The sequence below is a fragment of the Poecilia latipinna genome, unplaced genomic scaffold (genome assembly GCF_001443285.1).
Source record: "Poecilia latipinna isolate Pla-1442-1.1 unplaced genomic scaffold, P_latipinna-1.0 Scaffold95, whole genome shotgun sequence".
Classification (NCBI taxonomy): Eukaryota; Metazoa; Chordata; class Actinopteri; order Cyprinodontiformes; family Poeciliidae; genus Poecilia; species Poecilia latipinna.
Window position 1 is genome coordinate 363299 of NW_015112711.1, and position 27639 is coordinate 390937.

A 27639-nucleotide genomic window follows, 5' to 3' on the forward strand; every position below is an offset into this window, starting at 1 on the left:
TGCAATTTTGTTGAATCCTTTATTGAAAAAAAGAGAAAGAAACAAAGGAAGATATTAACATTATTTATAACTGTCCATTTGACAATCATGTCAACATATATTTAGACAAAAATATGTGAATCAACTGTATTTGATAAAGACATGGAGTACGACCGACACATATTCCAAACATAGAAGCGCCCGTCTTTTAAAAAATAAAAACTTCTGCACATCCAAAAAAAAAAAAAAAAAGTAATCAGTGAGGAAGGCCGAAGAGATTAAAGTACCATCACTCCGCTGTAGCTTTGGAGGCCGCGGTTGGTCGACAGACGAAACTAAACCTCATGTCAGAAACAGAGCCGTTATATACAAACACCACTGAGGCCGCTCTAAAGTTTTGTTGTTGTTGTTGTTATTCCGATTATTTTAAGGTACAACATTTAATCTGAAACATTCCCCATTTTTCTCTGTTCTCAGTTTACACTGATTTGTGGACGGCTTCATTCAGAATGGACGTGTACAAACCGAACTCGAGTAAACATGCTTCTGCATCCGAGGACACAAATAGGAGGTCAAGGGTTATCTACGGCGGCTCGTGCTGCTGTGGAGGGAACCCCCCTCAGGTCCCCCTGAAGCCTTTCTACAGCTAGGTTTAAATGTTTAAAGAAGGCAGCCAAGTCAGTCAGACAGACGATTTATAAAGTAAATCTGTTGAACATGCAGCATCTTTTTGCTTGATTGTTGCAAATATTTCTTCGCCGTTTTTTTTATTTATTTATTTTTTTTTTTATATTTATGATTATTTTTTTACTTTTTTGCTTTATCTGAGTTTAATGTATTGAGTGTTGAAGCAGCAGCAGCAGCACACACAACAGCCCTGGATCAGAAGCGAAAAACACAAACTGATATGTTTGGATGTGTTTTGGCTAAAAATGAAAACAGTCATTGCTTAAACACACGGTTCGTAGTGGGTTTGTGTCTGTTAGCGTCTGCTTCTGCCTGCAGGACTGTGAGTGCTTCACCCCTCTTGAGGGCAGAGGCGTCTGGTGCAGTTTGGGATGAGGGGAAAGTCACGGGGTTCATCTTTGCATATCTCACGTGTCGCTTCGTTTTCACCATCAGGTCTGCCTTTCGTCGTCGACATTTAACAAGAAGTTACAAAAACAGAGAGCTTTATCTGGAATGAAAAACAGACAGTTATATAAATGGCCCAATTTTTTTTTTTTTTTTTTTTTTTTACACAAAACAGTGGGCAAAGGGGATAAGAATAGGCTTTGCTTGAGCACACGAATACAGAGAGGTGAGGAGGAGGAGGTGGAGAAAGCAAGAGAGCCTGAAGAGTTAAAAAAAGACAAAGAAATGTAAACGTCCTTCCAGCCCGAGAGGAGATCTGATCCCACTCAGAAGCCAAGCTGTGGTGATTACCACACCATTTACCACAATCCACAGGATAACAATAAAAATAAACACAGTTTGGACAATTTTCAATAATAACCCATTGCGTAATGCAGCCAGTTTCCTTTTTTTTTTTATCCCTGACTGGACTCTGTTCACTTGTGGGAGGCTAAGGAGGAGATGAACGTGTGTATGCATTCTGACTGTGTGCGTTAGGCATCTTCCTGGGTTCTGTGGGCCAGCGTTTGAGTCTGATAATGTACATTCTAGCATAGTTGCATGTTTGCTTGTAAACTCGTTTGGACCCGCCGCCGACGACCCTTCATCAGTGCATCTCAGAGTTGAGTTTGTCCTGGAAGATGTACAGGTTGTTGGTGGCGGCGATGGCGATGATGTTCTCGTTGGGGTGCCAGGCCGTGTGCAGGATCTTCTTGGTGAAGTCCAGGCTGTCCACGCTGATGTCGTCCTTCCGCCGTTTCCCGCCGGCGGCGCAGACCCTCCGTGGCTTCAGGACGGCTCTGGGTTTGCTGCTCTCCCTCGAGGCCTCCAGGGTCACGTCTCGCTTGGTGTTGCGGTCAAACATTCGGAAAAAGTTGTTGTAGGCGCCGGTCATAATCACACTGGACAAAGCAAAAACAGAAGATTTGTCTTCTCTTTTTTTACATCAAGCTACTTTGATACCCCTAAATAAGATCCAGGATGTGTCATAAGTAAATAATATTTTACGTGAGTGAAATTTAAGGAGTCAGAGGTTTGTTAGAGAACATTAATGAGAGCATCACGAAGACTAACGTTCACAGTAGACACGTTAGACGTAAAGTTGAGAAGAAGTTTTAAAAACAACATCAGACGTTGAACGTCCTAAGGTGCCGTGTTCAATCCCCACTCAAACAAGAAAAATCTGTGGCTCGAACTCAAATGCCTTTGAATTAAATTTTTGTTCATCAAAGCACAGAGACCAACCAATTGCATGACTTACCTGTCCGAGCCGTTCCAGGCACACTCAAACTTGTCAAAGATGCAGTCGTTCTCGTAAAGGGAGCACAACTTGCTGCGGAGGTAATCGTGTACCTGCAGGAAAACACGGACAAGAAATAAAATTTTACGGTGGGACACGGCCGCGTCACTCAGAGGCTCTGGTTCACGGCAGACATGCACAAACACCCGAATCTAAGAAAAGAGCAATTTGGTCGAGCTGTCTTAGAAACCATCCACATCATCCTTCACCAATACTTAGGATCGGAGTTTATTCTAATTCAAAAAGCTTTTCCACAGCAACTCAGTTCATTAAAATCCAGTTCAGGTTCATCACACCTTCACTCACACACAGTTGTTAGCTGTTTCCCCTCGTGCCTCCATTCGACCTTTCCAGTTCAGCACTGTGTCTTTTGGTGATGCAAGTTTTTGCAACCTGCAGCCGCCGTGATGTGCATCCCATCCTTACCTTCCACATTCTGCATAAAGTCAGCAGTCAGTCGCCTTGCAATCAATAAACGGTCAAGCTGAGGTCGCTTTGTGCTTGTACATCGCTTCGTGGGACATTTTTGTTTTTCCCAACGGACCTTTCTGCACGGGGTCAAAAGGGACAATGTCAGCTGGAACTGGAGACTATTTTCTGCTGTCTGCATATTCTCTTATAAACAGCAAAACAACCACTGTAGTATAAAGTTTTTGGGCTTTTTATTTGTTCTAGCTCATTAGATTGATGTATGAGAGACGTTTAGTGTGGTTTGTTTCTCTGTTTTCTCCTCTCAAAGACTTTCACGTAGTTTCAGAAGTGATATACACAATATGCATAATAAGCAAAAAACAAAAAAACAAATAAAGGTTCCCACTGGTGCATTTAGACAATGGGACAGATAAATAAAAATGTTCTGTCGTTTTCTATTGTATACACTTTGAAAGTACATAAATCAAATTCCAGCCTTTCCCATACTTTGTTTTTTGACTTTGTGGGATCTCTGCAGCGCTTTGTATAATCCATGGTAGATCAGATTTGAAACATGACGCTGATTGCAGTGTAGACCTTTATAATCCTCCCTTACTGAGAAAGAAGAAATGAAAATGTAATTCATAAAAATATCTCAAATTAATTTTCTGCTACACGAACATGTGATGTAAAGACATGTCGTAGCAACAAAGTGATCAGCAATGTTCATTCTGTAAATAATTAACAAAGGAGCTGAAACAAAAATTGTGGCATTTCTTACAAAATGTGCTTTGCAAAAGTAATTTTCCTCTTGAGTTTTTTACAGCCTCTGTCTGCTGTCTGAAATTTGAAATAAATCAAAAACTTCAGATTGAAGTATCACTAGATATTTGTAAAAGTGCTGCCTGTAAATGCTAAAGATAAAGTAACTCTGACCCACATGCTGCTTGTTCTTCTCAGTCTGTCCATTATTGCACCTTCGAGGCTACGTGTCAAAGTAATTACAGCAATACAGATATCTCTACATCGTTTACTTTCTTCTCACTCCTGCATCCTTTTCTTTACCCTTCCCATTCCTCTCTTTTCCATCACGCTGTCCCCAGTCTGCCTCCCAGTCCCACACCCCGGTTCTCCCCCTTGCTCTCCCTCTCTGCCCCCTCCCTCTCTGTGCTGCATTGCAGATCTAGGTGTCAGCCACTGTGTAAGGTATCCCTCCTTCCCGCTTTACTTTATGAGTGGAGGCTCTGCAGCCTATAAATAGCTCCAGCGCGTCGTTGCCTCCCACTCAAGGCTGCCTCAGGGGCCCTCACACGTCAGGCATACCTGCAGGCAGACGTGTCCACCTAAACGCCCGTCACAGCAACACTGGACACTCACAGAGACTTAGCGGATCATCATAAACGAATAAACAGAAACTTGTGTGACCTTTTTTTTTTTTTTTTTATGTAAACAACCAGAAATGGCTGTTTGAAGAGGAGATTATTTGATCAACTTAGTATTTGATAAGCACGCAAAGCTGTTTTAATCTTTGCCTGACATCCAGTGAACTACATTTACCAAAAAGTTTTAGGGCTGACATCAGTGGGAAGCTTACTCTGGCTTAAATTCAGTTGAATTTTTCCAGGAAGGTTATGTGGAAAGATGTAATCATTAGTCAGGACTGTGTGCATGTGAGGAAAAGTTTCTGCCTCGTAATTAATTTCTCAAACTGTTATTATGAATGGCGGCAACACAGCTTTGGTCAGCCAGCGGCAGAGAAAAAGTAAACACAATATGAGTTTTGGAGGATAAGTCTTAAAAGTAAACTTATAAGGAAAACTTTATCGTTAGGTTTGATCTTGGAGTTGAGGCGTTTTATGGCTTTTTTTCCCCAATTGTTTTAAACAAGATGTGGTAAACTAAAAGTCTGCAGACTTTTTCAAATAAGAATTGTATAAATACGATGATAAAGGTGTTCGTATAAGACTTCTCTAAATAAGACGGTGAGAGAGAACCAGACTTTTTGGGCTCTCTGTCAGCAAAGCTCGATATTTAAACCAGAATGTTTAAATATGTTAAACCCTGCTCAGGGTTCAATTTGACTGAGTGTGCACATTGGTGAGATTCATTGCTTTATAAGTGGGTCTGTTTGTAAAACTAAAACCTTATAGAGCAACGCTAAATGTAACCCTGCATTTTTAAATATGTCTTATGTCAATGGATTTCACACTTCCATGTGGAATATTTCTAGTAATAAAAACAAATATCACAACAGTTTTCTGGGAATTGTTAAGATGAACGTATGTCACAATATTTGAACTTTTTGGGTTGGAAAAGATTTATCTATTTGTGACATGTATGTGTTTCTATAATTTCGGCAAACCTGCAGAGCCTAGTGAGAAATACACATTAGGTATGATTTAAAGAGTTAATGAAAATTTGCTAAAATACAACAAAAATCAAGCTGAAAATCTGCAGAAGAAGTTGGCTCATAAACACCTTTCTCAAATATATATATATATATATATATATATATATATATATATATATATATATATATATGGAGCACTGAAAATAACCATTAAACACAACAGTATGAAGAAGGTGGTAAGAGGTACAAAACGCTAAACATCTGAAATTAGACCTTAGAAAGACATTGTGCAACAGTCAATGCACATTTGATGCCTAGTCTGCCGATACTGTATATTAAAGACTATTCACCAGACAAGACTCCACTGCTGAAGAAAAACCATAATGCAACAGAACGCTTGGATGAGCTAATGAAAATCAATAATATGTTCTGCTTATATGAGATCAAAGTCTTTGAATGTCATGGTTTGCACCAAGTCTGAAAAACAACATCATGGAGTGTTCAGCACATGGTGCTTTGTGTGATGAAAGAAAGGATTGAAGGAGAAGTTTTAGTGAGATTCTAAAGATTAGTTTAGTTCAGATTCTTGATAAAAATCTGAACAACAGATTTGATGAATCGAGAGTTTAGTTTTTCAGCAAGACATAAAGACCCCAAACACACAGCCAAGGAAACTCTCAGTTGATTTCTCAGAAAGTTCTGTCAGTAGAATGGTTTGGTTAATCAACCGATTTCAAATGATTGAAAATTAAAAAAAAAAATAACTGAATATCAAAGAGCAGAGAGGAGGCTTCTAAAACCTTCAGAAATTAAAGACCAAAACTTAATCTGAGCAAAAAATACCCATCTAATTCCTGCTCACAGGAGACGTCTAGAAGTTGGTGATATCAAAAAAGATCAACTAAAAATATTTCCGTAAGCATGTTCATTTCACCACATTGCACGAAAATCAACTTCTGGATTACACTGTGCTGACTTCTTCATCTGTGTAGATTTCTTGGAGTGCTGCAGACATATGGTGTCACATATCAGTGGTCACACAGACCTGGTATGTCTCCAGGGGCTTGCTCTCCATGTTGAGGTCCCACACCTTTGCAGTCAGGTAGTCTCTGGTGAGCAGGTAGCGACCGCTGTGGCTGAACTTCACGTCAGACACGGAGGAGATAATCTCGGAGAAAAAGGAGCGAGCGCTAGGATCCTCGGGCTCCTCAAACACTGCACCAGGTGAGAGAGATAAAGTAGGAAGAAGGTGAACACCACTGCTGTTTAGCTTTATAATAGAGGTACAATGTGACTCTGATGAGTTTTCATGGTGACAGCAAGGCAAAGACTCTTTAAGTGAGCCGTTCTGAGATACTGCTACGTGTTAACCTCTGCAAATTTTAGCTATTTTTGCCAATTAAAATAAAAGCCCTAGCTTCAAAATAAGTATGGTTTGCGAAGGACCTCAGCATCGATGACTCATGGTCAGAGCTGTAAATCAAATGGTAGACATTTCAGCAGGAAGAAAAGGGGCAATAAAAAGGCAGCCTTGGTACCTTGGGGCCCTCGCATTAAAGATTAAAGGCACCTACCGTCAATGATTTGTGTCCCTTAGTGGAGACAGATTTATGAAACTCTGTCCCATGTTCTAAATAACCAACATGTTGAATGAGACCTAGTGGATACTGCTGATATGCTGTCAGGAACTTATTGACAGGTTTTCTACACTTTAAACTAAAACACACAGATTAACTAGATTTTCTTGTAGTCCACGTTCTATATAACATGAACTACTGCAAAAAAGCAGTAAAACAATTAATTAAATAAGATGTTAGTGTTCGAGGCAGACAGTTTAGTACATTACTGGACGAAAAGCTCACATGCTAATGCGCTGCAGTCACATGTGACTGCCATCTTTCCCAGCCTGGCTTTAATCAAAATGAAGCCTCGGCTGTATAAAATGTTCTAGAAGTGTCAAGAAATCAATTAACCACCACTTAAAATGTTTTCACTAAAATGCCAAATAAAAAAAAAAAAACAAAAAAAAAAAACAGACAAACTAATAGCTCAAAAGCATAGTTTTAAAAATCATCACGGTTAAAATAAAAAAAGATCACTAAAATAACCTCTGACTGCGTCTCGGCAGGAATGCTTACATTTGGAGTGCTTGTCGCACAGCGCTGCTTCTCTCATGTCACAGAGGCGTAGGGTGCCTTTGCTGCTGCTGTAAACAAACAGGTTACAGTGGAGGGGGTGAAACTCTGCAGCTGTGATCACCTCCGTCAGATCCTCCATGTTTGCTGGTTTGATGTCCACAATGTCTGATAGAAAGAGGCATTGTTCAGGGAAACAGCAGAAAATCAGTTACTGCTTTATTCTGCAAAAGTAACCTATCTCAAATACCCAGAGATTGAATTAAGCTATTTATTAAAGAAAATAAATAGCTTAATTCTAAGAGATTAAATTAAGCTATTTTTTTTAATTCACACACACAAAAAATGTTTGCAAAGCCTTAGAATGATAAAAACACAGCCGACACAGACTCCAAATACACAACTGAATAAAACAAACTAATAAAAATATATCTTCAGGGAAGTTGTTGAGTGAAAAGTAATTCCATATAAACTGTAATAATATAATCCTGTCTGGGTTCTGGATGTGAATGCTTTGCAATCCAACCTGGATTAGAACCCAGAAAGGGTCTTGAATATTTATGCAGCTTCTGCATTATTCATTAGGACATAGTTTCACTCTTCAGCAATAATACGCCCCTCCCCCAACAGCGGGGTTTTTTTATCTGTACAGTAAAGTGGGATTCGCAAAGTGGAAGTTGTTATGTGTGTGTGTGGGAGGAGGGGTGGGGTTCATTATTAGGAATTTGAAATTATGCAAGTATGAGCACACGCTTTATTGATGTACTTGTGTTTGTGTGTGAGAGTTGGAGTCCACATTGCCTCGATTGTGACAGTAAAAGGATACTGAAGCTGCGGTCAGTGATGTCTAGATGCCAGAGGTTGATCCTCAGGTCGTCCGCCGACATGTAGGTCTCGTAGTCCGAATTGACCGAGATGGAGTTGATATGGTACGTGTGGGCGTTGGCAAACACCCGTCGGGGGCTCACCTCCACCATCAGGTCCATCGGCTTCAAGACCGGCACCTGGAAGCAAAGAGCAGAGCAGCATTATGTCCCTTCTGGCTGCTTACAGGGGGAAAAAAATTTGCCAAGATATAGCAGACATATTTCATTTTAAAAACGCTACTATATATTAATATTTAATGTTACAATCCATTAAATAAAAGAAATGAGAGAAAAAAGCTGCAGCCTTTACTGGAAAATCAAAATGCAATAATTCATGTTATTTTAGGCTGAATTAGTTCTCCACCAGTTAGCGACAGATTTAAGTCCTACTACGAACACCAATGCTTTAAACAATTTAGATCAAGAGCAGATGTTCGGCTGAAGCAGCTGCTCATGTTAAAGGATTCCACCTCCCCCATTAACTCACTCTCATGTGTACCTTGTGCTACTGACCCACTTTTGTACATGTAAGCACAGCTGAATCCACTGACCCAGTTTCACTGGCCAACTAACAAACCACAATATAAGATGAGATAAGATGAGATAAGATAAGATAAGATAAGATAAGATAAGATAAGATAAGATAAGATAAGATAAGATAAGATGAGATGAGATGAGATGAGATGAGATGAGATGAGATGAGATGAGATGAGATGTATTTATACCTGTAAAGAGGTGACTGTAGAGACATCCTTGATGCGACCTTCTTCATCCTTCAGGTTGTATCCTTCTGGTCGCTTATCTCTTTCACTCACCTTCCACAACTTTATGGTTTTATCTGGAAAACAAACCAGGTCAATTAGGCAAATTATAATGGGAATTTCTAAAAAGGCATCGTCTCTCGATGAGGTCTGCAAACCCAGACATGTTGGAGGTGTTTCCCTAGATTTTTTTTTTTACTTTGCTTTTGCTTTTCTTAGGATCTTGTTGAGCTAAGGAAATGTGTAGGCGTGAGGACTAAGCAGATAATGAGCCGTTTATAAAGACAAAAAAAGCAGCCGCTTTATTAAAGTATATTAAGTAATTTATTCTGACAGAGAGCAGCTTGTTGCAGCCTCACAGACACCTACCTGCAGCCATTTTTATAACACTGAGTAATTATGTCACAGTATAATAGGATGGAGTGAGATCCCGCACTTATCCCAAAGACCCCCCATAACAAAAAAGTAAGAATATCCCACGCAGCAAAAACAGTTTCTCTATTTGAAACACTTCTTGCTACAGGATCAATCAAAGCTTTTGCACATCAATCCACCTAAATTGGCCTTTTTTTCACAAAAAATATAACAAAAAAGCAGCACCACAAACTTTTTTGTATCCATCTCCTGACTTATACTTTTCTGCAACCTTTTCTCTTATTTGCTTGAGATGTTTTTTGTCTTCAGGCTATAATGCTAAGCAGAGGTATTAATTAGCCAATGAATGGACCTTCCAGACACATGTCGTTATACTACAGCCACTAGAAACACAATCATTGCACTCAGGTCATCTCCATTCCACTTATTATGAGACTACTAGCACCAATTGGCTGGATCTCAGTTAAATTACGTCAGTCTCTTTAAAGGGGGTGAATATTTATGCAGTGGCTTATTTTAAACATAGAAACTAACTCAGATCAGTGCTTCTGTGTTCTGATTTTTGTGCGCATGCTTTGTGTTCTCAAACACCCATTCGATCGTGGCAGATAAACATTTGTACTCAGCCAGGTTACTTCCTGTTAAAGACGAGTTTTCCTCTCCACTGTCACCACACGCATGTTAGGAAGGATTGTCTGCTGTCGCCAAATCCTCGTCCAAGAGAAGTGAATGCTGCAAGCAAGTGACTTGATGCAACCTGCTGGGTTTCCATAAGTTTTGTATTACTATAAATAATACAAAACTTATTTATAAACTGAATTTAACTGTATTGTTTGATAAGTAGGATCAATTTTCAAAATGACTCATTTTGTGAATTGGCGTTACATAAATAAATTGCATTGAACTGAATTTTTTTTNATGTNAGACATTTTTTGTTATTTTGTTGAAATTTACACTTTGACACTAAAGTTTTTTTTTTTTTTGCTTTTTTTTTTTGCAAAAAGTCCAACTTTTGTTGATTATGGTTGATTTGTAAAAGCAATAACAAAGGCAAAACATCCCAGGTACCTTGAGTAAAATGATTTTCAGTATTTACACACAAAGCATCTGATGACTTCTGCAAACTGTTTTATTAATAATTAGCTGCTGCAGCAGCAGCACATTTTTCAATCTGTTGGTCAAATAAAGGGAGTGTTTACCTGCAGCTGCTCCCTGATAACAACAGAACGTTAATCTCTCCACCAACATGGAGCACCACATGTTTACTACTGGCTTGAAGTGAATTTTCAGAGCCAAGCAGCATCTTGTTGTGAGAAGTGTTGAGGTGATGTAAAAACTAAATACATGTCATATAAATTTCATTAATTTTTTTGGCAAAATCCTGAAAAAGGACAAAAGAAACAACACGGACATGCTGTTCAAATTCACTTCAGACCAGTACACTGGAAATACAGACAGCTTCTCCGTAGGTTCAACACTAATCTGCTGAAGCAGCTCCCACAGTTTTCATACTCTCCATCATAAATAATATAATGCAAGAAGAAATCAATAATGTGGCTCTCAGGGTAAACCTACAGATCTTACCGTAAAGCCATAAACTTGGGATGTAGAGTATAAATCCTGACTCCTCTGCCAAGCAACACAAGCTTGGGATGCTAATGCAGTTTGCAGTTTGTGAAGCATCAGGTAAAGTCAAATCTGATGAAACTCAAATAAAATATCTAAATAAATCACCTTTTCCTCACATAAAAGTCTGAAATCCCGTCAGTGCGGACGATACACCTCTAAAAGAAAATAAACCATATTTTCATATAGCAAACTGGATAGCTTAAAAAAAAGGACCAGAGGTTCTGTTCGCACAAAACCGAATCAGTCGCGCATCAGTTTAAATGGCCAGAGCTCTTAGTAACTTCTACATTTAGCTATTATTTGACTTGTATGAAATCAAATGTGCTATGGTTGTTAAAATACTCAGTTTTAATGGTGGGCAAAAATTTTTGCACTATTTTTCTAAGAAAATTTGAGTCAGTTGAGTTGGAGATGCAAAAAACCTGCAGAGCCTCAACAGCCCTGCAATAAATGAGCTGCAGCAGCCAACACAGTTTCTCCTTTACTGCTCAATCAATTTAAGCATCTTTCTAAAAACATTTGTTGGTGCAAATCCAGACTTGTTCTGTCACATTCACAAAATACCAAATTCCACAATATTATGGGTTATACTGTCGACTGGGGTTCACTTATTGAATTCTATGATATGTAAGCATTTTCTGCTACTTTCATGTAAAGCACTTTGAATTGCCTTGTTGCTGAAAATGTGCTATATAAATAAAATTACCTTACCTTACTATGAAATGACGATACTTCACTTTTATATCAGGATCTCTGCTTTGACAGATGATTCTGATGCATTACAGCCTAATATCGTCCTAACGCCCACCTCTAGTTAAAAATTGGCCCCGGCTTCTTTAAGATGGGTCTGCTGTTTTGGGGGTGGGATGTGCAGTGGGTTGTTCTCTGCTCTCACCATTGGTGGAGAGGAGAAAGTGAGCAGCGTTCTGCTGAGGCAGCCATCGGATCTTATTGATCTTCTCCTCAATCTCCAGACTTTTAAGGTAGTCGAATTCGGGCTCATGGCTCTGAAAGGTGCTGTACACATTGTACTCTCCCTGGGAAAATGGCTCAGACTTGCTCTGTGGAAAATAAAACATATGAAACATGCAAAGTTAATGTCCGGACCGGATTGCATCCTTGATAATGTGACGAAACTGCAGCTGGAATAGAAGACCGTTTATTTGTTACTGTTGTGCAAAACTCCTTTGTATTTGTTCGGAGCATTGATGTGTGCTCCTACCTCTGGTTCCCTCTGAAAGATTACCACACGGCCTCCTTTGTCCCCTGTGGCCAGGAGCTCTCCTGTGTGGTTGAACTCTACAGTGGAGATGATATCCGCTGGAGCAAACAAGACAAGGAAACAAAGATGGAAAACCAAGAAGGAGATATAGTGTGAGAGGAAAAATGGAAGGAAAGAGACAAAGAGGACAGGGATTAGATAACCGACCACACACCAGCATTCATCTGTCTAATCTAAACAGGGAGAGAAATCTAAACTATAAAATGTAATTCAGCAAAATATGTCATTGTTAATTGTCAGATGGATACAACTGATCTGCTACATTTCCCCAATGTGCAGGTGTTTACACGACATTGCGACCGAGTTACTGAACATATAATGCATCTTCTTTTAACATGTTTCTGCTTTTTGTGTTTACGACAGTATCCCCACCAGGGAAAAAAAAAAAAACAAGCAGTCAAGTCCAAGTGACCACTGAAGGATTTCTAAATGACGAGTCAAAACAATGAGTTGTTGAAGAGCCCAGATGCACTCACTGAGCGCTTCAGAAAGACGTGGGGACAGGAGGTAACGTTTTGCTTATGCTTATGAAAGCAATAAGTAAAACACTAAACTGTAACATCTTCAATTCCACTGCTGAAAAAACAGCGTGTTAAGCTTTGCTTAATGTTTGCTGCTGAAGATCTGTAGAAACCAGAGAAATACTGGTCTGGAAAGATCAGGTTGAACATGAACTCTGTGGATGCTGTTGAACACACCATGTTTGGAAGAAGAACGGTTCTCCAAAAAGATCAAAAGTAAAGTTTGCAGGTGGGAACGCCATGGTGTGGACCTCCTCACAGGGACCAGCAGGCTCTATTTATTTTGAAGTAAGAATAAATGGAGAAATGCACCAGGACATTCTTGATAAGAATCTGAAGGGTTTCCAAGTAAGAGATTAAATACAGCATTTATGATTATAGTCTCCTAAAGCATCATCTTAGAGAAGACAGTCAACATGATTGTAACGTGTTCACTTCTTGTTCTGTTTTCCCACAATAATCTCACTGTGTAATTCTTCATCACAGATGAGCAGATAAACACTCCTTTTACAAATGATAGCTGAGCTGTTAAGTGTTAAATCTGTCATCTGTACACTTGCAAATACGAAAAAAAAAATTATGTCCGGTATCACCAGGGTGATGACTGCGATCATCATCGTCATCGTCATAAAAATCAAATGCACAGATGTCCAGTGTTTTTCATGGATTGTTTTTCTTCATGTCGATGCATTCGAAGGATTCACACTAAAAGGACGACATATTAACAGTTAAAGTTTTGCTCTATGGTGGAACAGAGACATTGCATGTCGGAAATGTTTGAACATGCACAAGTTGTCTGTTAATATTAGGCATGGCCACTGGCATTATCTGATTTATTTTAGCTTTTACACATAAGCTCATGATGAAATAGGTTTGAGGTTCTCATGAATATGATCTTTCTTTATGAGCAACATTATTCTCATCTGCTTTCAGTGCATTCAGTCCGTCCCTCTGTGTGGCCTGGCATTCAGGCAAATGTCTGTTTTTAAGCTCATATAATGGATCAAAACACCTGTTTTTAAAACTGTTATTAAAATGTTCACAATCAAATCTGTTCAATGTTTCTGACCAGAATAATGTGCGAACTGGACTCAAAACAAAAAATCCAAGCAATGCCACCAATCTTTAATATTTGACCGCATCCTCTTCACTGGCAATTAATGTCTGTTAATTTATCTTCCTACCTTGTAGATTTCTACCATGGAAATGTTGGATTGCACCATTTTGAAATTCACAGATTTAGTTCAACTCAGTTCCATTCGGCCTTAGGAAAATGCCTATTGTGATTCTGGATGCAGTGTTTGTTCTGAAAGAAACCAAGAACTGTCTGTGTAATTTTATCAAAAAGAGTGAATCTCTCTGTTGCTTCTTTTAGGTAAAATGTCTTGTACCAATGCAAATCCCATTTATTTCACTTCAAATGATGATGATTTGTAGGTTGGACCGCAGAGTTCAGTATGTCAAACAACTCATTTTGCTTTTGATTCTTTTGTATTTTAACGCCATTGATTGGATTGGGTGAGTGAAGTTTGAAGAAACAAAACAATAAATGAAAAGACTTTTCAGATTTATTACCGGTTCCAAGAAGAGTTGCTACAACAACTAATTAATTACCTAACCAAACACAAGTGTGTTATGTTTTGTGGTTAATTTGTTGCGTGACAATCTATTAATAACTTTCACCAGTTTACTCGCAATAGCATTACAACCAGGCAGCTTCGGTTTATTTGTCAAATCTTATTTGAGGTTCACAAAAAAGATGTCCGTAAATTTGTCCGGTGTAAATTTGATGTCCTTATTTTGAGGTTTTGCCTACCCCTTCAACGACTTCTCTACCAAAAGGAGTTCATATTCACTCACTTATGTGTGTTTTATTTTCAGTAGTTTACTCGTCATTTGTCTAATTAATGCTGATCTAAAATGCGAAAGTGAGAACATTATTCTTGTGCTAAAAACACAGACCTACTGTAACTCTTGCGTCAGATTAGTTTTGGAAATCCACAGAGGTTAGTTTTGATAGATAATGTCCTCACCGGCTTTGTCTGCAATAAAAATAGAGCATGGGGAGCGTATTCATTGAGAGCAGAAGCCTGGTTTGTCACGGCCTTGAAAGAGAGGAGAGGGAGAGATTTTATGATGAGTGGAGGCAGGGACTCATCACCACTCTCTACACCAACACAATATTACTCACCCTCATCTTAACACACAGACCGTAACTGGTTGTCATTTTTTTTTCCTTTTACTATGTTTTCCATCATTTTAATACAGTATTTTTATGGATTTTAAATGGGCAATCTTGTTATTGTATTTTTAATGTTTCAAGTCTCTCTCATTCTGTCTTCTCTCATCCCAGCCCCCGGCCGCCTGACTGTATCCAACTGCGTACATAGTGGTGGTGGTGATGCTGCGGGTGGAAGAGAAAGGATGGTAGAGGGGAAAAAAGGCATTGGGATCGAGGTGGAAAGAAAAAAGGAAAGGAGAAGAAAAAAAAAAGAACAGGGACGAGGGGTCCTCCACTGGTGAGTATGGGTTGCCACGGTAACGAGCCGATCCAACCAGTGGAAGTAGTCATAACGGCTTGCCGTATATGGAAGTGTGATGAAGGAGGAAGCGGGATTCATCAATCTAATTCTTGCAGGAAGACGCAGCGCGGTGAAATAATTGCGCTGCCGTTTGTCCGCCTTCCAAAAATGCTGCTAAATTATCGGCAGGGGACGGAGCGCACGGACAGCAGCGCGCAAGCATGGGCTCTGACTCACTAATAAGCACAAGCCTGGTCACCTGAGTGCGCACTGGCAGGCAGAAAAGCATATTCTCAATGCTCTTTGTAAGAGAAAGAGAGCTAAGAAAAACCACAGGAGGAGCACACAACGCAGCCGACGAGAATACGGGGCAGACACTCCACCCTCTTTATCTTTGTGATCCTGTTTACCTCTTCTGCAAACACACACTTCTCACGTCCATCTGTCTCTTTTGATCTTCTCATTTGGAGAAATCTACAAGATAAGTAAGAATAAAAAAAAGAACATGCCGGTACAGGTACAGCATCAGACACAAGAGGGGCCTGAGAGTGGAGATCCCTTCCCCTTTTTGTCCTGTGAGGTATAGGAAGTCAGCCATGTTTGGATGCAACAAACAGTGCCTGTGCATTAGTGGGCGGGCCTGAGTAGCTGTCACTCCACAGAAGCCACACGAACACACGGTGACTGGCAGTGCATTAGCCCGCACGCTGCATGTCAGTATACACGACTCAGTAACACAGAAAAACACTCAAATACGCAAAAGGAGGGGAAAATGTTTGAGGGAAACAAATTCTAATTTACATCTATAGTACCGTGCACTTCTCAATAAATTCCCTAAAATATCCGGTATTATTTGAAGATGTTTTTTATTATTTTTTAGTAACTTTCTTTACATTTTTCTACAATCAAAGCTTGGTAAACCTACAGGAAGGTTTGGCGTAGCTATTGATTGATCAGACATCAGCTGTTTCGCTCTAAAGTCTAGAAACAGTCGCTGAAGCTCAAAGAAAGCTAAATCATCATTCCAAGAAGGCTGATCAAGTGTAAACCAAAGCGCTTTGCAAACATATTCACTCCTGTTTTGTGAGTAAGTCTTGTTTTGTGAATGTGAAGCGCAATCAACCCCTTTTATATTCTTCTTTTATTCTTGAAACTGATAAGTCAGATGAGACCAAATTTTAACACTTTGTGGCAGAAGAACGTCTCACCATCTCCAGGGTAAAACATATTAGTGGCAGCATTATGTTGGGTTTCTTGTTTTTCAGTGTTGGCAGGAAGATGAGTGAAGTGCGTTAGTCAATTGTATTGAATTTAATTTAGAAGTATCAGGGTAAAGAGGGCCAAATATAAATCCAAACCATGGTTTTACGACTGTATTTTGAAAAGAATGCATTATTTAATTTCCACTTTGTCAAATAAAATCTCACTTAAATATGTAGAAGTTTAATGCTGTAACATGACAAAGTATTAAGACTCCTAAAATGCTGCACAATTTGATAAATAAACTTTAGTTTTATGGTAGTTTAATTAATCTTAAAAAGTGAACTGTTTTGTGGGAGAGGCTTTGTGATGTTTTTTTTTTTTTTTTTTTTTTTTAAGGCAGGCACCAAAATGAACTAAAGTAACAAGAAATTAGAGATCTTTTGTTTGAACCCTTTTTTTTTTGTTACATTGTGAGAAGAGATCCGTGAGATACGAGGGTGGTGAGAACGCAGAGAGGGGAAATCCTTTCTCCTAGGGTTTCTGTAGGGGCAGGATGGGGGTGGCAAATGTTCCAATTATAGAAATCTCAGTTCTGGGTAAACACGGGCCATTAAAGCCGAGCCAAAAACACACACTTAAAAGCCGTGACAAGCCACCACTCAGCAGGAGACCCACGTGCATGTGTGTTGGAAACGGTGTGTGTGCATGCCGCAGCTCAAGCACCCCACATTTCCTGTGTGCATGTGCACAATTACCCAGCAGAGAAATAAACAGGACGGAGGGAGAGGAGGAGGAGGAAGAAGCGCCGGAGGGAGATGTTAAATTGATCCCTGTCCTGCAGTTCTGCAGTTATCTAAAAAAGAAAAAAAATCAAAAATATAGTGCTTGTGTTTGTGCTAAAGGTGCACATGTGTGCAGAGGAGGGGTTTAAGCCCAGCACAGCAGGGACTCTGCTGTTTCTCCAAACACACATCAGCACAATGGAGCAGGGCTGGTATGAGCCTAATGGTTATAGACTCAAACAATTAGAATCATAAAACCAGCATCAGCTTCAGAACATGCTGGATGCTCCAGCTATTATTTAGCTGCAAAAATATAACTTAAAGACAATTTTTTATGTTCTGAAGGTTATCTTCTGCAAGTATGTACAAAAGCAAAAAAGCAAAAGCAGTCCTTCAATAGATCTGTTGATCCTCTCTGTGCGTTTATGGATTTCTTAAGCAGAAAATATGGAAATGTTACAGAGGATGCAGCCTTATGTGAGTGGATTTCTACACTTTAAATATATCTTTGTGTTCAAAGATTCAGAGAGCAACTCGTCCTTATTAGCATTCATAGACAAACAGATTTAGTTTTATTTCAAGTTGACAAAAAAAAAGAAGTCAAAGTAGGACAGCTAAGCTTTGAAGAAGGCAGCATGTCATCTGAGGTTAAACTATTTAAAGATATCTAGAAAACGTAGATGTAATTCACACAGAACCAGCCTGACGGAGACAAAAATAAATCTGCAGCTACTAAAATAAACTCACCTATAAAGGATGAGGCAGACAGATTGAGACAAAGGGATGTTTGAGATATTTATAACAATCAGACTCACATGAGAATCCACCTGTCTGATGCACACACTCACTCATGATACCGCATTCTCTCACACACACACACACATGCACACACACTCAAGTCTATCATGTGTCATTTTGGGGTTGTGTGTGGCGCAAATGTGTGACATAGATAGGACCTTTGGGAAAGAAGAGGATAGAAAACAGACCTTCAGTGTAAGAGGCAAACGGCTCAGGCTCCAGAGAAAGGGTAGTGATGTCGGAGCACAGCACCTGGATGGGGCTCAACATCCTGGGGGAGGACTCCAGGGTGGAGAGGGGTGGACAGGATGGGCGGAGCTCTTCAGGCTATAGCCAGGAGCAGCCCTGTAAGAGGAGCAATGGTGGACGGCAGGGAGAGGGAGGGGAGGGAAGGAGGCAGAGGGTGAGGAAGGGAGAAGGGCCGGGCAGGGTTAAGGGTAGGGACTGAGTTACTACATCACCACATTCGGGCATGAGTACTCGCTAAAAGAAAGAGGTACAGGGAGTGTATTCATGATGACATTATGTCTACGCAACATGAAATACTCACAGGCGGGGTTGGGCAGGAAGGTTACAAAGATGTGGAGATGAACAGAGATAGATACGCTACAGAGAGTCCGTCTTTGTCTTGTTTGGTCCTATTGATGAGATTTAGTAGGTGATAAACTGCTTAGAGAAGGAGAGCAAACCAATTTCCTCCTTGACTAATGATCTGATTTAATTTGGATTTTCTTCATGGAACGTTTAATCGGATGCAACATTTGAAATTTGCTAGATCTTGAGAAACATGTTGGTGAAACATATTTTTTTTATAAATTACACACCACACCAGAGTCGTACGGTAGAAGTCTGCCTTGTGACAGACTGGCGACCTGTCCAGGGTGCACCCCGCCTCTCGAACCGGAACGTTAGCTGGAGATGGGCACCAGCAACCCTCCCGACCCCACTAAGGGACAAGGGTGTAAAGAAAATGGATGGATGGATGGATGGATGGATGCCTGCCTTGGTTCTGGCCCTGATTCATTCACTCTTTATAATCTATCTGGTCTAATAGACAATTTGTCCTCGATGAATCCCACCCTCTTCCCAGCTTAACCTTACATTTCTTTCCAGCAGGTCAACATTTATGGCACTGCCAGTATCTTGCTTCAGATCTCAGAGGTCGAACAGCAACTACTAGCTTCAAGCCTCGCTGTTGCCCCAGTCCATTCAAACATCACACAGAAACGGACAGAACGGTTCCCTGCATCAACGTTTTTTGTGAAATAGGCAATAAGATATGAAACAAGTTTCATATCTTGTGATTCTTTGAGCTTGCTGTTCATGACTAAAGAGTGCGCCCTCAAAATATTTGAAAAACATGGGCAAGTATAGAATAAATCCAGTTTTTCCACAATCACCTCTGAGCGTTCATGTCAAGAACGAGAAGTATCCCGTTTCTTATTGCTGTAGGAACAGTTCAAAGTGGCAGCCTGCAACTATTTGCCCCTAAAAACAAAACAAATCTATTCAGCCATCATGTCAGCAAGCTTACTGGTGCTCCTTTTTCCTTGTATTGTTAGTAGCATAGCTAACGTCTATTAGCAAGCATCCTTTTACAATACTCTCCTGCTTAAGGCCAACACAGTAAGAGAAACAATCTCACAAGTCATACGTTAAGACATCTTTGAGTAAGTCCTCTAGTTCCTGAACCACTTTTGTACAACATGAATAAATGCAAATCATTCAACTCCCTCACTCCTCACTAAAAGGTCATATGACATAAACTAACCAGAAAATCTAAAATCAATCATTATTAAAAGACCTGCTTAATGACCTACGGGTGTTTGCTGAATAATACAGAACTAAAATAGAAATATTTACAGATTTACGGTTTAGTGTTTCATGAAGCAACGGATGCGAAGATGAATTGGCGGAAAATCTGCCAGTCAATCTTCATCTTAGTCAGCTGTGACCACTGGTCAGCTTCTCATTAATCAAGGTCAGTGAATGCACCAGGACTTAGCATTATCAGGAAACAATTATGCTGTTCAGTGTGGATGAAGTTAATGAAGGAAGAAGTCTCTAAGGTAGTTGTTTGCATCAGTGAGATGTTTCAAATAAAGTCAGAGAAGTCACACAGATGTACGAAGCTTTTAAGAAGGAAACTAGATGTTCGACATGTTGAGACTGTCTGAGGTTTAGTCAGGTAACAGGAAGGCTAAACCTATTGCACTAAAGTCTATTTATCCTTTAGACCTTTCATGCCCTGTCTGTCATGGCTGAATTTCAAAATGTTGGTAAATTTCTCTTTTAAATCTCAGAGTTAATTGATATTCTCTCTGGAATAATCATGAACACTGAATTTCCAGTAATGCTATCCATGCTAGCTTTGGTAATTGCAGACATAATGTGTTAAAGTTAGCTTAAAATGTCAACTCTATTAGCATGTTGTTATTATTCATTACAGTAAAAGTAGGTTTTACTGTAAATGTTCGGTCATAGACACAGCGCCATGTTGCTTCTGCTACTAAATGCTAACGGGAAAAAAATTGGAAAAATAGATTTTTGTATATGTTTTTTTAAACCTTCTAATATTATAGTTCTTGAGAAATCAGAATTGGTCACAATCAGCCAAAAATATTTAGACTGATCCATTTTTGTTTCAAACAGTACAGACAAAGACCAACAAAAGGAAGAGGACACAAAGAATTTAAGCTGTTCTCGTTTGGATTCCCTCTATGCAGTGAACTAACTATGAAAAACTGTTCAATTATTTTAAATGTTAATATTCCTGCATTTAATTTGTAACATAATCTGATCAGACTACATAAATTTGTTTACATCTAACAGAAATACAAATCTGTCAAACGGTAATCCCTCTTCAAATAAAAATAATTAACTTCTTCACCCAAGAGTATTAATGCTTGATACTTATGTAATTAAAAAAGTGTTATCAGATTAATTTGTGTCTATTTGAAATATTGCCTGTTCCATCTTTTGCTTTAAGTTACCACATGCCTTCACAAAAGCGTCTAAATTTGGATCTTATTGTTGTTTCCTCCTACGTTTTTTGGACACAATGCTTCTCCATCTGGAGGGGGAGGACGCAGCCGAGAGATTTATTTTGGAAGCAGTAAAACATGTGAGGGGAGTAAAGTGAGAGATGGTGGTTGGAAGGAAGGAGGAGAGGGACAGCAGAGAAGAGAGATCCTAACCATCCATCCCGGTAGGTGTTAAAGCTGCGGCGGGAATCCCTACGTGTGTGTACAGTATGTGCACACACATAAAACACTTACAGACACACAAACATCCATATGCACAAACCTGAGCAAACAAAGGATGCACATAATCTACTCGGATAATACACGAATGAATAAGTCTAAGAAAGGACTTATATTTAAGAGTTACCCTCAAGCATAAAATCCCACATGTCTTTCTGAATCTACCAGCCTCTCATTCACATCCAGAAGCACATTGTGTTTGAGCAGCCTTCAGAGCACTGCTGGGTAATTATTTAGCAGACGCACCACTTTGGAGTCGGACAATGCTTCTGGTTGCGATGGTGGATCGATGGGGTAGAGTGGGGAGGGTGGGGGTAAGGAGGAGGACAGAAGTGAACATGGATAAAAAGTGAAGGAGGGGTGGAGTACAAGAGTATAAGAGGGAGGGGTAACCTTTTTTTTTCCTTTAATTGGAAATATTTACTCTAATAAGAGGAATATGAAACCGATTTCATTTTAGCGAGTAATTTATGCCTCTTACTACATTATCTGCCACAACAACCCACGGCGGTGTGTCCACTTCGGAGTGAGCTCATCAGCAATTCCCCGTGAATAATGTCTGTGACTGTGCCTGCGATGTGTGGAATAATTAATACTGCCATTATTGGTGGGTGGAGACGGCCTGTCAGTCATACTGGTCAAGCATGAAAAGCAGGATGTTTATCACCGCTGACTGTTTCTATGGCGATCATAGATGGGTTGTGGGTAATAAGGCTCAAGTTTTACTACGGAAAACCCACCTAAAAATATCAGAAATGTGCAGACATACAGCTCCAGGAAGCAAGAACCTCATTCACACTTGCAGACAAACAGAGATACCTCCTGACTGCACAGGACACACAATCATTTATACAATTAACAGGCAAACCTACAGTATCTAAACTTGGTGGACAGACTCTTGAATTTAAAAAAAAAATGTCTTCATGTTACAACCACAAAATTTCATTTATTTTATTTATTTTTTTTGGCTTTTACGTGATGGACCACTGGAACCAAAAATATGCGTAGTTTTCTGAAAAGTAATATGCATATGTAACATATGTGTCTCAAGTCAGTACTCTGTAGGGCCACCGTTCAATGCAAGTACAGCTGCAAATTTGGCACATTTTAGAAAACCTCGCATTTTGACTCATTCTTCTGTAAAATAGTCCAGCTTGTTGATCTCTGAAGGTCCTCCAGAGTCTTTATGCTCCTTCTCTGATTAATATCTGTCAGTTTAACTTGTCTGCCATGTCTTGGTAGGTTTCCTGGTGACCCATATTCTGCATTTTAATATAATTGACCGGTGCGTCGAAAGATGTTCAAAGCTCAAGATAGCCTAATTAAAACTTCTTCACATCTTCATGCATGACCTGTCAGTGGTATTTGGTAAATCATGCTGGTCCTTCACTAATCTTTTCTAACAAAAAGACCATCACTGAACAGCTGGATTTGTACTGAGGGTATTTTAACACCACATAGTCTCGAAGACTCGGTTTGATTGGCGACCAAAGTTGCAACGTCTGTTACATTTTCAGCTGGTGTGGTTGGCCTTCACGCTGCACTGTGTCTGACAATACAAACTAATTGAAAAAACGGTCTGCACCCCCTTCACCTGTGGGGGCGCTACACCAAGAACTACTGAAGGAAATAACATGAAAACCTTTGAAAAAGACAGAAGCACAACTTCCTTCTTCACAAAATGTAAACAAAAATGGAGTGGCGTCAGATTTTAACAGGTACAGGATTTCTTTGGCAACAGACCATAAGCCATTTCTCCCACTAGCTCTAGACTCTCACATTCGTTTTGGTTGTATTTACCCAGAATGCCCTGTGCTATAGTCTGCTTCCTGCTATCAGCCTGCTTGGATCCACATATGCTTTCAAACCACACCAAAGTTCACCTTAATTGAAACAAAACCTAGGTATTTACAGGCCAGATTTCACTTTTTAAATCCACTTTAGAGTTAGATTGCGCATTCACATCTTCACAGACAAACTGAACTTTCTAGTCAAACGGACTAGAGTTCAATTAAAGCAGACTGAATGGTGCTCGTCAGAATGCAGCCTAAAATACTAATAGGTATGCTCCATAGACAATGAACAGCACACCTTCAAGATTTTCATTTGTCATTTTTCATCCATTTTACAGCGTCTCTTTGTGTTGATATATCACATAAAATCCCAATGAAGTAAGTTTGTGGTTGTGACAAACTGTAGGAATTTTCTAAGCAGTAGAAACAATTTAAATGGGTTACCTAGATCGCTAAGAGGATGATAAATAAGCTTCTAACACTGGCGTGACCCTTTAATGATAATCTGGTCCGGGAAGCACGGTGAGCAATGAGCAGCGAGGAGCAGATCAGTGAGGAAGGACAGACAGGAGATCCAGTGTGATGGAAAGAAAGAGGATTGTGGGAAAATTCAGTGGGTGGTAAGTGCTGCTGAATTTTTTAAGAGTCCCTTGGCACAGATCTGATATGCATTCAGTTTGACACATGCACCTGTTTTAAATTCGAGTGGGGCAGCAACAGACTGTAAGAGGTGACACCGGACTTAATACATATTCAAGAATGTAGTTGAAGTTTCTGGCATGTTTTTGTGCGAAATTAAGATTTCCCTCTCTCTCTCTCTCTTTCGCTCTTGCTGTCTCTCTCAGACACAATATGAGTCAAACACAAACACATTTAGACTTAGACCAGATCAATTGCTTCCTGTGGTGTAGCAAAGAGCTGTGTTGCACACAGAAGGTCAGCAGGCATGAAAGCACAAGCAAAGCATACAGGCACAATTCTCTGGTCAAAATCCCCGTCTCGAATTTCCAGACGTCTCAGTTCTTTTCTGAGAAATGTTTAAAGTTTATATAAAAATGCTTGTAATGAAATCATGTAGACATTTCAATAGCTAGAAGGCTTTAAATATGGAACCAGAGAGTGAGGAAGGATGGATTTTTAGGTGACGACATGAGGAAAAAAACTGTCTGAGAATCAAAAATAAAACTATTTTTCCTCTCCTCCCTCAACGCACTTACTGTAAATCAAATTGCAGGCTTTTCTAGAGCGTGTGGGAACCCTGAAGCCAAACTAGTAAAACAGCTGATGAGTGAAGGAAGAGAGGAAAACATAGCCAAAACAGTTTCTGTTTGTGGTTCTATCTGAACACACCAACACAGACAGAGCTTACAGATTAGGAATCCACCCTAAGCTTGTTGTGTCCCACAGTGAATCCGTGTAAACACACCCGACCTCGTCTGTCTGCCTCTTACCTTCAGTCACATAGTTGTGGTCGGGGAGGAAGCCGTGGTGGTTGAGCGTCAGGGTGGCGTCAGTGTCTTCGCCCATCAGCGGGGATGGGGGGAGCCCCCGGCTCGGCTGGGCAGCGTGGTGGTGGTGGCAGATTGGTGGTGGTGGAGGGGATGGTGGGGATGCCGGCCAGCACAGCGTCCATGCTGCTGCCCGCCGACGCCGCCTTAGCACAGGGGCGCACAGCGGAGCATCCTAACCAGAAGAGGTGACGGGAAGCTGGCAGTGTGCACTTGGGAAAGATGGAGAGGCTTACAAAAGTCCTCGCAAATGCTTCTGAAGACCAGGTGTCAACCTGCAGAAGGCGGATTATTTGAAAACATCAGCATCACTCGTGCTGCGAGGGAAAGCCAGCACAAGTCCACCCTGCAGTGGCTGTTCTGAATATTCTCCCATAAACACACTCAGACATCACAGACCCGACAGAAATGGGTAAAGTCAGTGGATTCTTCAAAACCAGAAGAGAGGATGAGGAAGATGAGAGAGGGGGATGGGAGGGAGGGATGAGCAGAGCAGGGCTCTTGGTCGAAGTATCTGCAGTGCTGCTGCTTCTGCAGTGAAACCACTCACTTGGAGGCGCGCACACACACACACACACACACACACACGATGAGTTAAAACACACTCTTACCTACACACTCAGCAGCTTGTGAGATTCTCCTCTTCAATCAACCCTCCATGCAGGCTCTCCTCAGCAGGTAAACGTCTCTCTGCCTTCCCAAAAAGAAATGGTAAAATCCTTGCTGGCTTTGCGCTCTGCTGCAGTCTGAGCTCTGGCGTATGTGTGAGAGGAAGAGTGAGAGGTAAGGAGAGGGAGGGGAGGGAGAGGCGGAGAGGATGAGTCCTGCTGCGCTGGTACGTTTGCGTGATGCATCGCTGGAGGCTCCACCTTCAATCAGGAGGAGCCAATCATCACAGAAACGAGAATCTGCTCGACTACTGACTGTAGCTGATTAATTATGATGAAGAAGCAGACAGGATGGAACAGCGGGAGGCCAGAGGGAGTGACAGAGGATCTTATAAGGTTGTAATCAATGAGTAAAGAGGCAGGAAAGGGGTTTCAGGCTGCTTCACGCAGTGCTGAAAACCAAACAGAGCACAGAAACTTGAGTGAAGTATTACAGAGATGAGAAACTGACTTAAATCTTGAACATGCGACAGTCTTCTTCACAAAGCAAAAATGGGCAAATACAGATCATGGGACGACCTCATTTTTATTATCTTCAAATAGTTTCTGAGAGTTAGAACCAAAGCTGTTAGAAACACATTAATAACTAACACAGGATCCTAAAGCCCAATGAATAACACAAGTTATAGTTTTATGTCTCATTACATGCAACAGAGTGCTCTCATTGCAGAAAGAAAAGAAGATTGACCAACAGAACACTGAGCACAGAGAAACACCTTTCCTCCACGAAACTCCATAAAATTCAAAACTCTTTGTTCAGATCAAATAAAAAAGATATAATGTTTTATAAAGCTCTATGTCCATCCATATGTTTGCTTATGGAAAGTAAAGCTTAACACAATGTTTGTAAGATACACTACGAACAATGGCTTCTTGGGCATCGCCATGTTGAAATCCCGACTCCTCCAAGCAAACGAAATACCTGGGCAGAAAGAATCATTTGGATGTCACCATGCAACTTTCAGCATATTGTATGGAGAAATGTACAGGGACAGTTTTGATAAGAATATGAAGATTAAACAGCATATTCATAATATTTACTTCTTAACATCTATTAAAATAGTGAACAAATTCTGGCAGTGTGTCTCTTTCTCTGAAATAAGCATTTGGTCCAGAGTGCTGGATTTCCGAGTCAGTAGGGTTATGAAGGAGGAGCCACTTTATGGCTGACAAGGAAAACTGTCCATTATGTAGCGAGATTCATTTGAAAGAAAGGTCAAACGGGGCACCACATAGCTCAGTGGTAGAGCAGGCGCACCATCCACAGAGGCTACATTCGTCAACGTAGCTGTTCCCAGTTCAGTTCCCAAGCATTTGCTGCATGTATTCCCCTTCTCTCTCTGCTCATCTTCCAGTGCCTTTACTGTTGAATGAAGGACACTAATCCCACAAAAATCTCTTCAAAACGAAATAAAGGTCAAATGCTTTCAGCACTTGACCCACTGAGAAATGACTGAGCTAGCAAAATTGACTGTTAACAAAGCTAGCAAACTCTGTATGCTAAAACTAGTACAATATACAGTTCTTTCAAACTCTACCTAAATTTAAACCTTTCAAGTGAGTCTAAATGTGAGTTGCTTCTATTATATGTAACTAGAAATCTAAAGTTTTGAGATCCGTATTTTGTGTGAAAAGCCAAGCACTCTTGTGCGCCCTCTGCTGGCCAGGAGGCCATATGCTCAGTTTGCTGATTCATTTTTTTTTAAAACTGCCCCAAAGAGACAAAATTGAAAGTAGCCTGATCTTTATATTTAACAACATATATCCTCCTACAGAGATATGTAAAAAGTTAAAATATGATAATAATTTTAAAGACATATTTTTGTCTAACTGTAGGTCATTAACACTAAATCATCTACTGGTAAGAAACAGCAATGATCTATCTTGTTTTAATCATAGCAAACAGTTGCAGATATAGACCTTTTCTATCAAGTTATTTACAGTTTCTTCATCAGTATTTATTTTTTACTTTTTCTATGCTGTAACACCAACAGCCCTACAATCAGAATTCAAGTTTTACGTCAGTCTGTGACCACTGGAAAGCACGGTTATCAATATCGAGACACATGCTTCCTCCATATTGCCTCTCTCTCCTTCATGGGATCATTATTAGCCACTTACTGAAGGACAACACACGCACACACACACATCCCCACACACACAGAGGCTTGAGCTGGTGTGGTAGCAGAGTGTGAGCTGCCAGTGACAGTTGGTGCCATCATTGCTGCTGGCTGTCTGCCGCCAGGCTTTAACCCTCCTTCCCAGCGAACAAGAAGTGCTGTTTATCAGACTTACTCCAAGACCGCCAGCCTTAATCTCCCCCAGTGACTACTTACCAACCACGCACAATGTTCCACATGCTACAGCCCCACATCTAACG

The 27639-nt window shown here is 40.3% G+C and overlaps 1 protein-coding gene across 3 annotated transcripts; it reads right to left on the bottom strand.

Annotated features, from left to right (window-relative positions):
- LOC106942082 (serine/threonine-protein phosphatase 2A 55 kDa regulatory subunit B gamma isoform) lies at nt 1–26295 on the bottom strand. 3 transcript variants are annotated; one of them, XM_015025268.1, is made up of 11 exons: nt 25207–26295; nt 24535–24866; nt 18216–18372; nt 12142–12239; nt 11815–11980; nt 8880–8992; nt 8115–8292; nt 7292–7456; nt 6199–6368; nt 2354–2445; nt 1–1994 (listed from the first exon to the last, which is right to left on the bottom strand). In XM_015025268.1, the coding sequence occupies exons 3-11, from the start codon at nt 18295–18297 to the stop codon at nt 1700–1702; spliced, it is 1359 nt and encodes a 452-aa protein (XP_014880754.1). In that variant the 5' UTR covers nt 18298–18372; nt 24535–24866; nt 25207–26295; the 3' UTR covers nt 1–1699. The 3 variants fall into 3 exon arrangements, with proteins under 3 accessions (XP_014880754.1, XP_014880745.1, XP_014880761.1); XM_015025259.1 differs by having other exon boundaries at nt 25203–26295; XM_015025275.1 differs by lacking the exon at nt 18216–18372 and having other exon boundaries at nt 25203–26293.
- Nucleotides 26296–27639: the final 1344 nt, after the last annotated feature.

Coding starts and splice junctions, on each gene's coding strand:
- LOC106942082 (XM_015025268.1), bottom strand. CDS start 18,297: ATGTTGAGCCCCATCCAGGTGCTGTGCTCCGACATCACTACCCTTTCT. Junction 12,240..18,215: donor GTTTGCCTCTTACACTGAAG/GTCTGTTTTCTA, acceptor TGTTTGCTCCAG/CGGATATCATCTCCACTGTA. Junction 11,981..12,141: donor TCTTTCAGAGGGAACCAGAG/GTAGGAGCACAC, acceptor TATTTTCCACAG/AGCAAGTCTGAGCCATTTTC.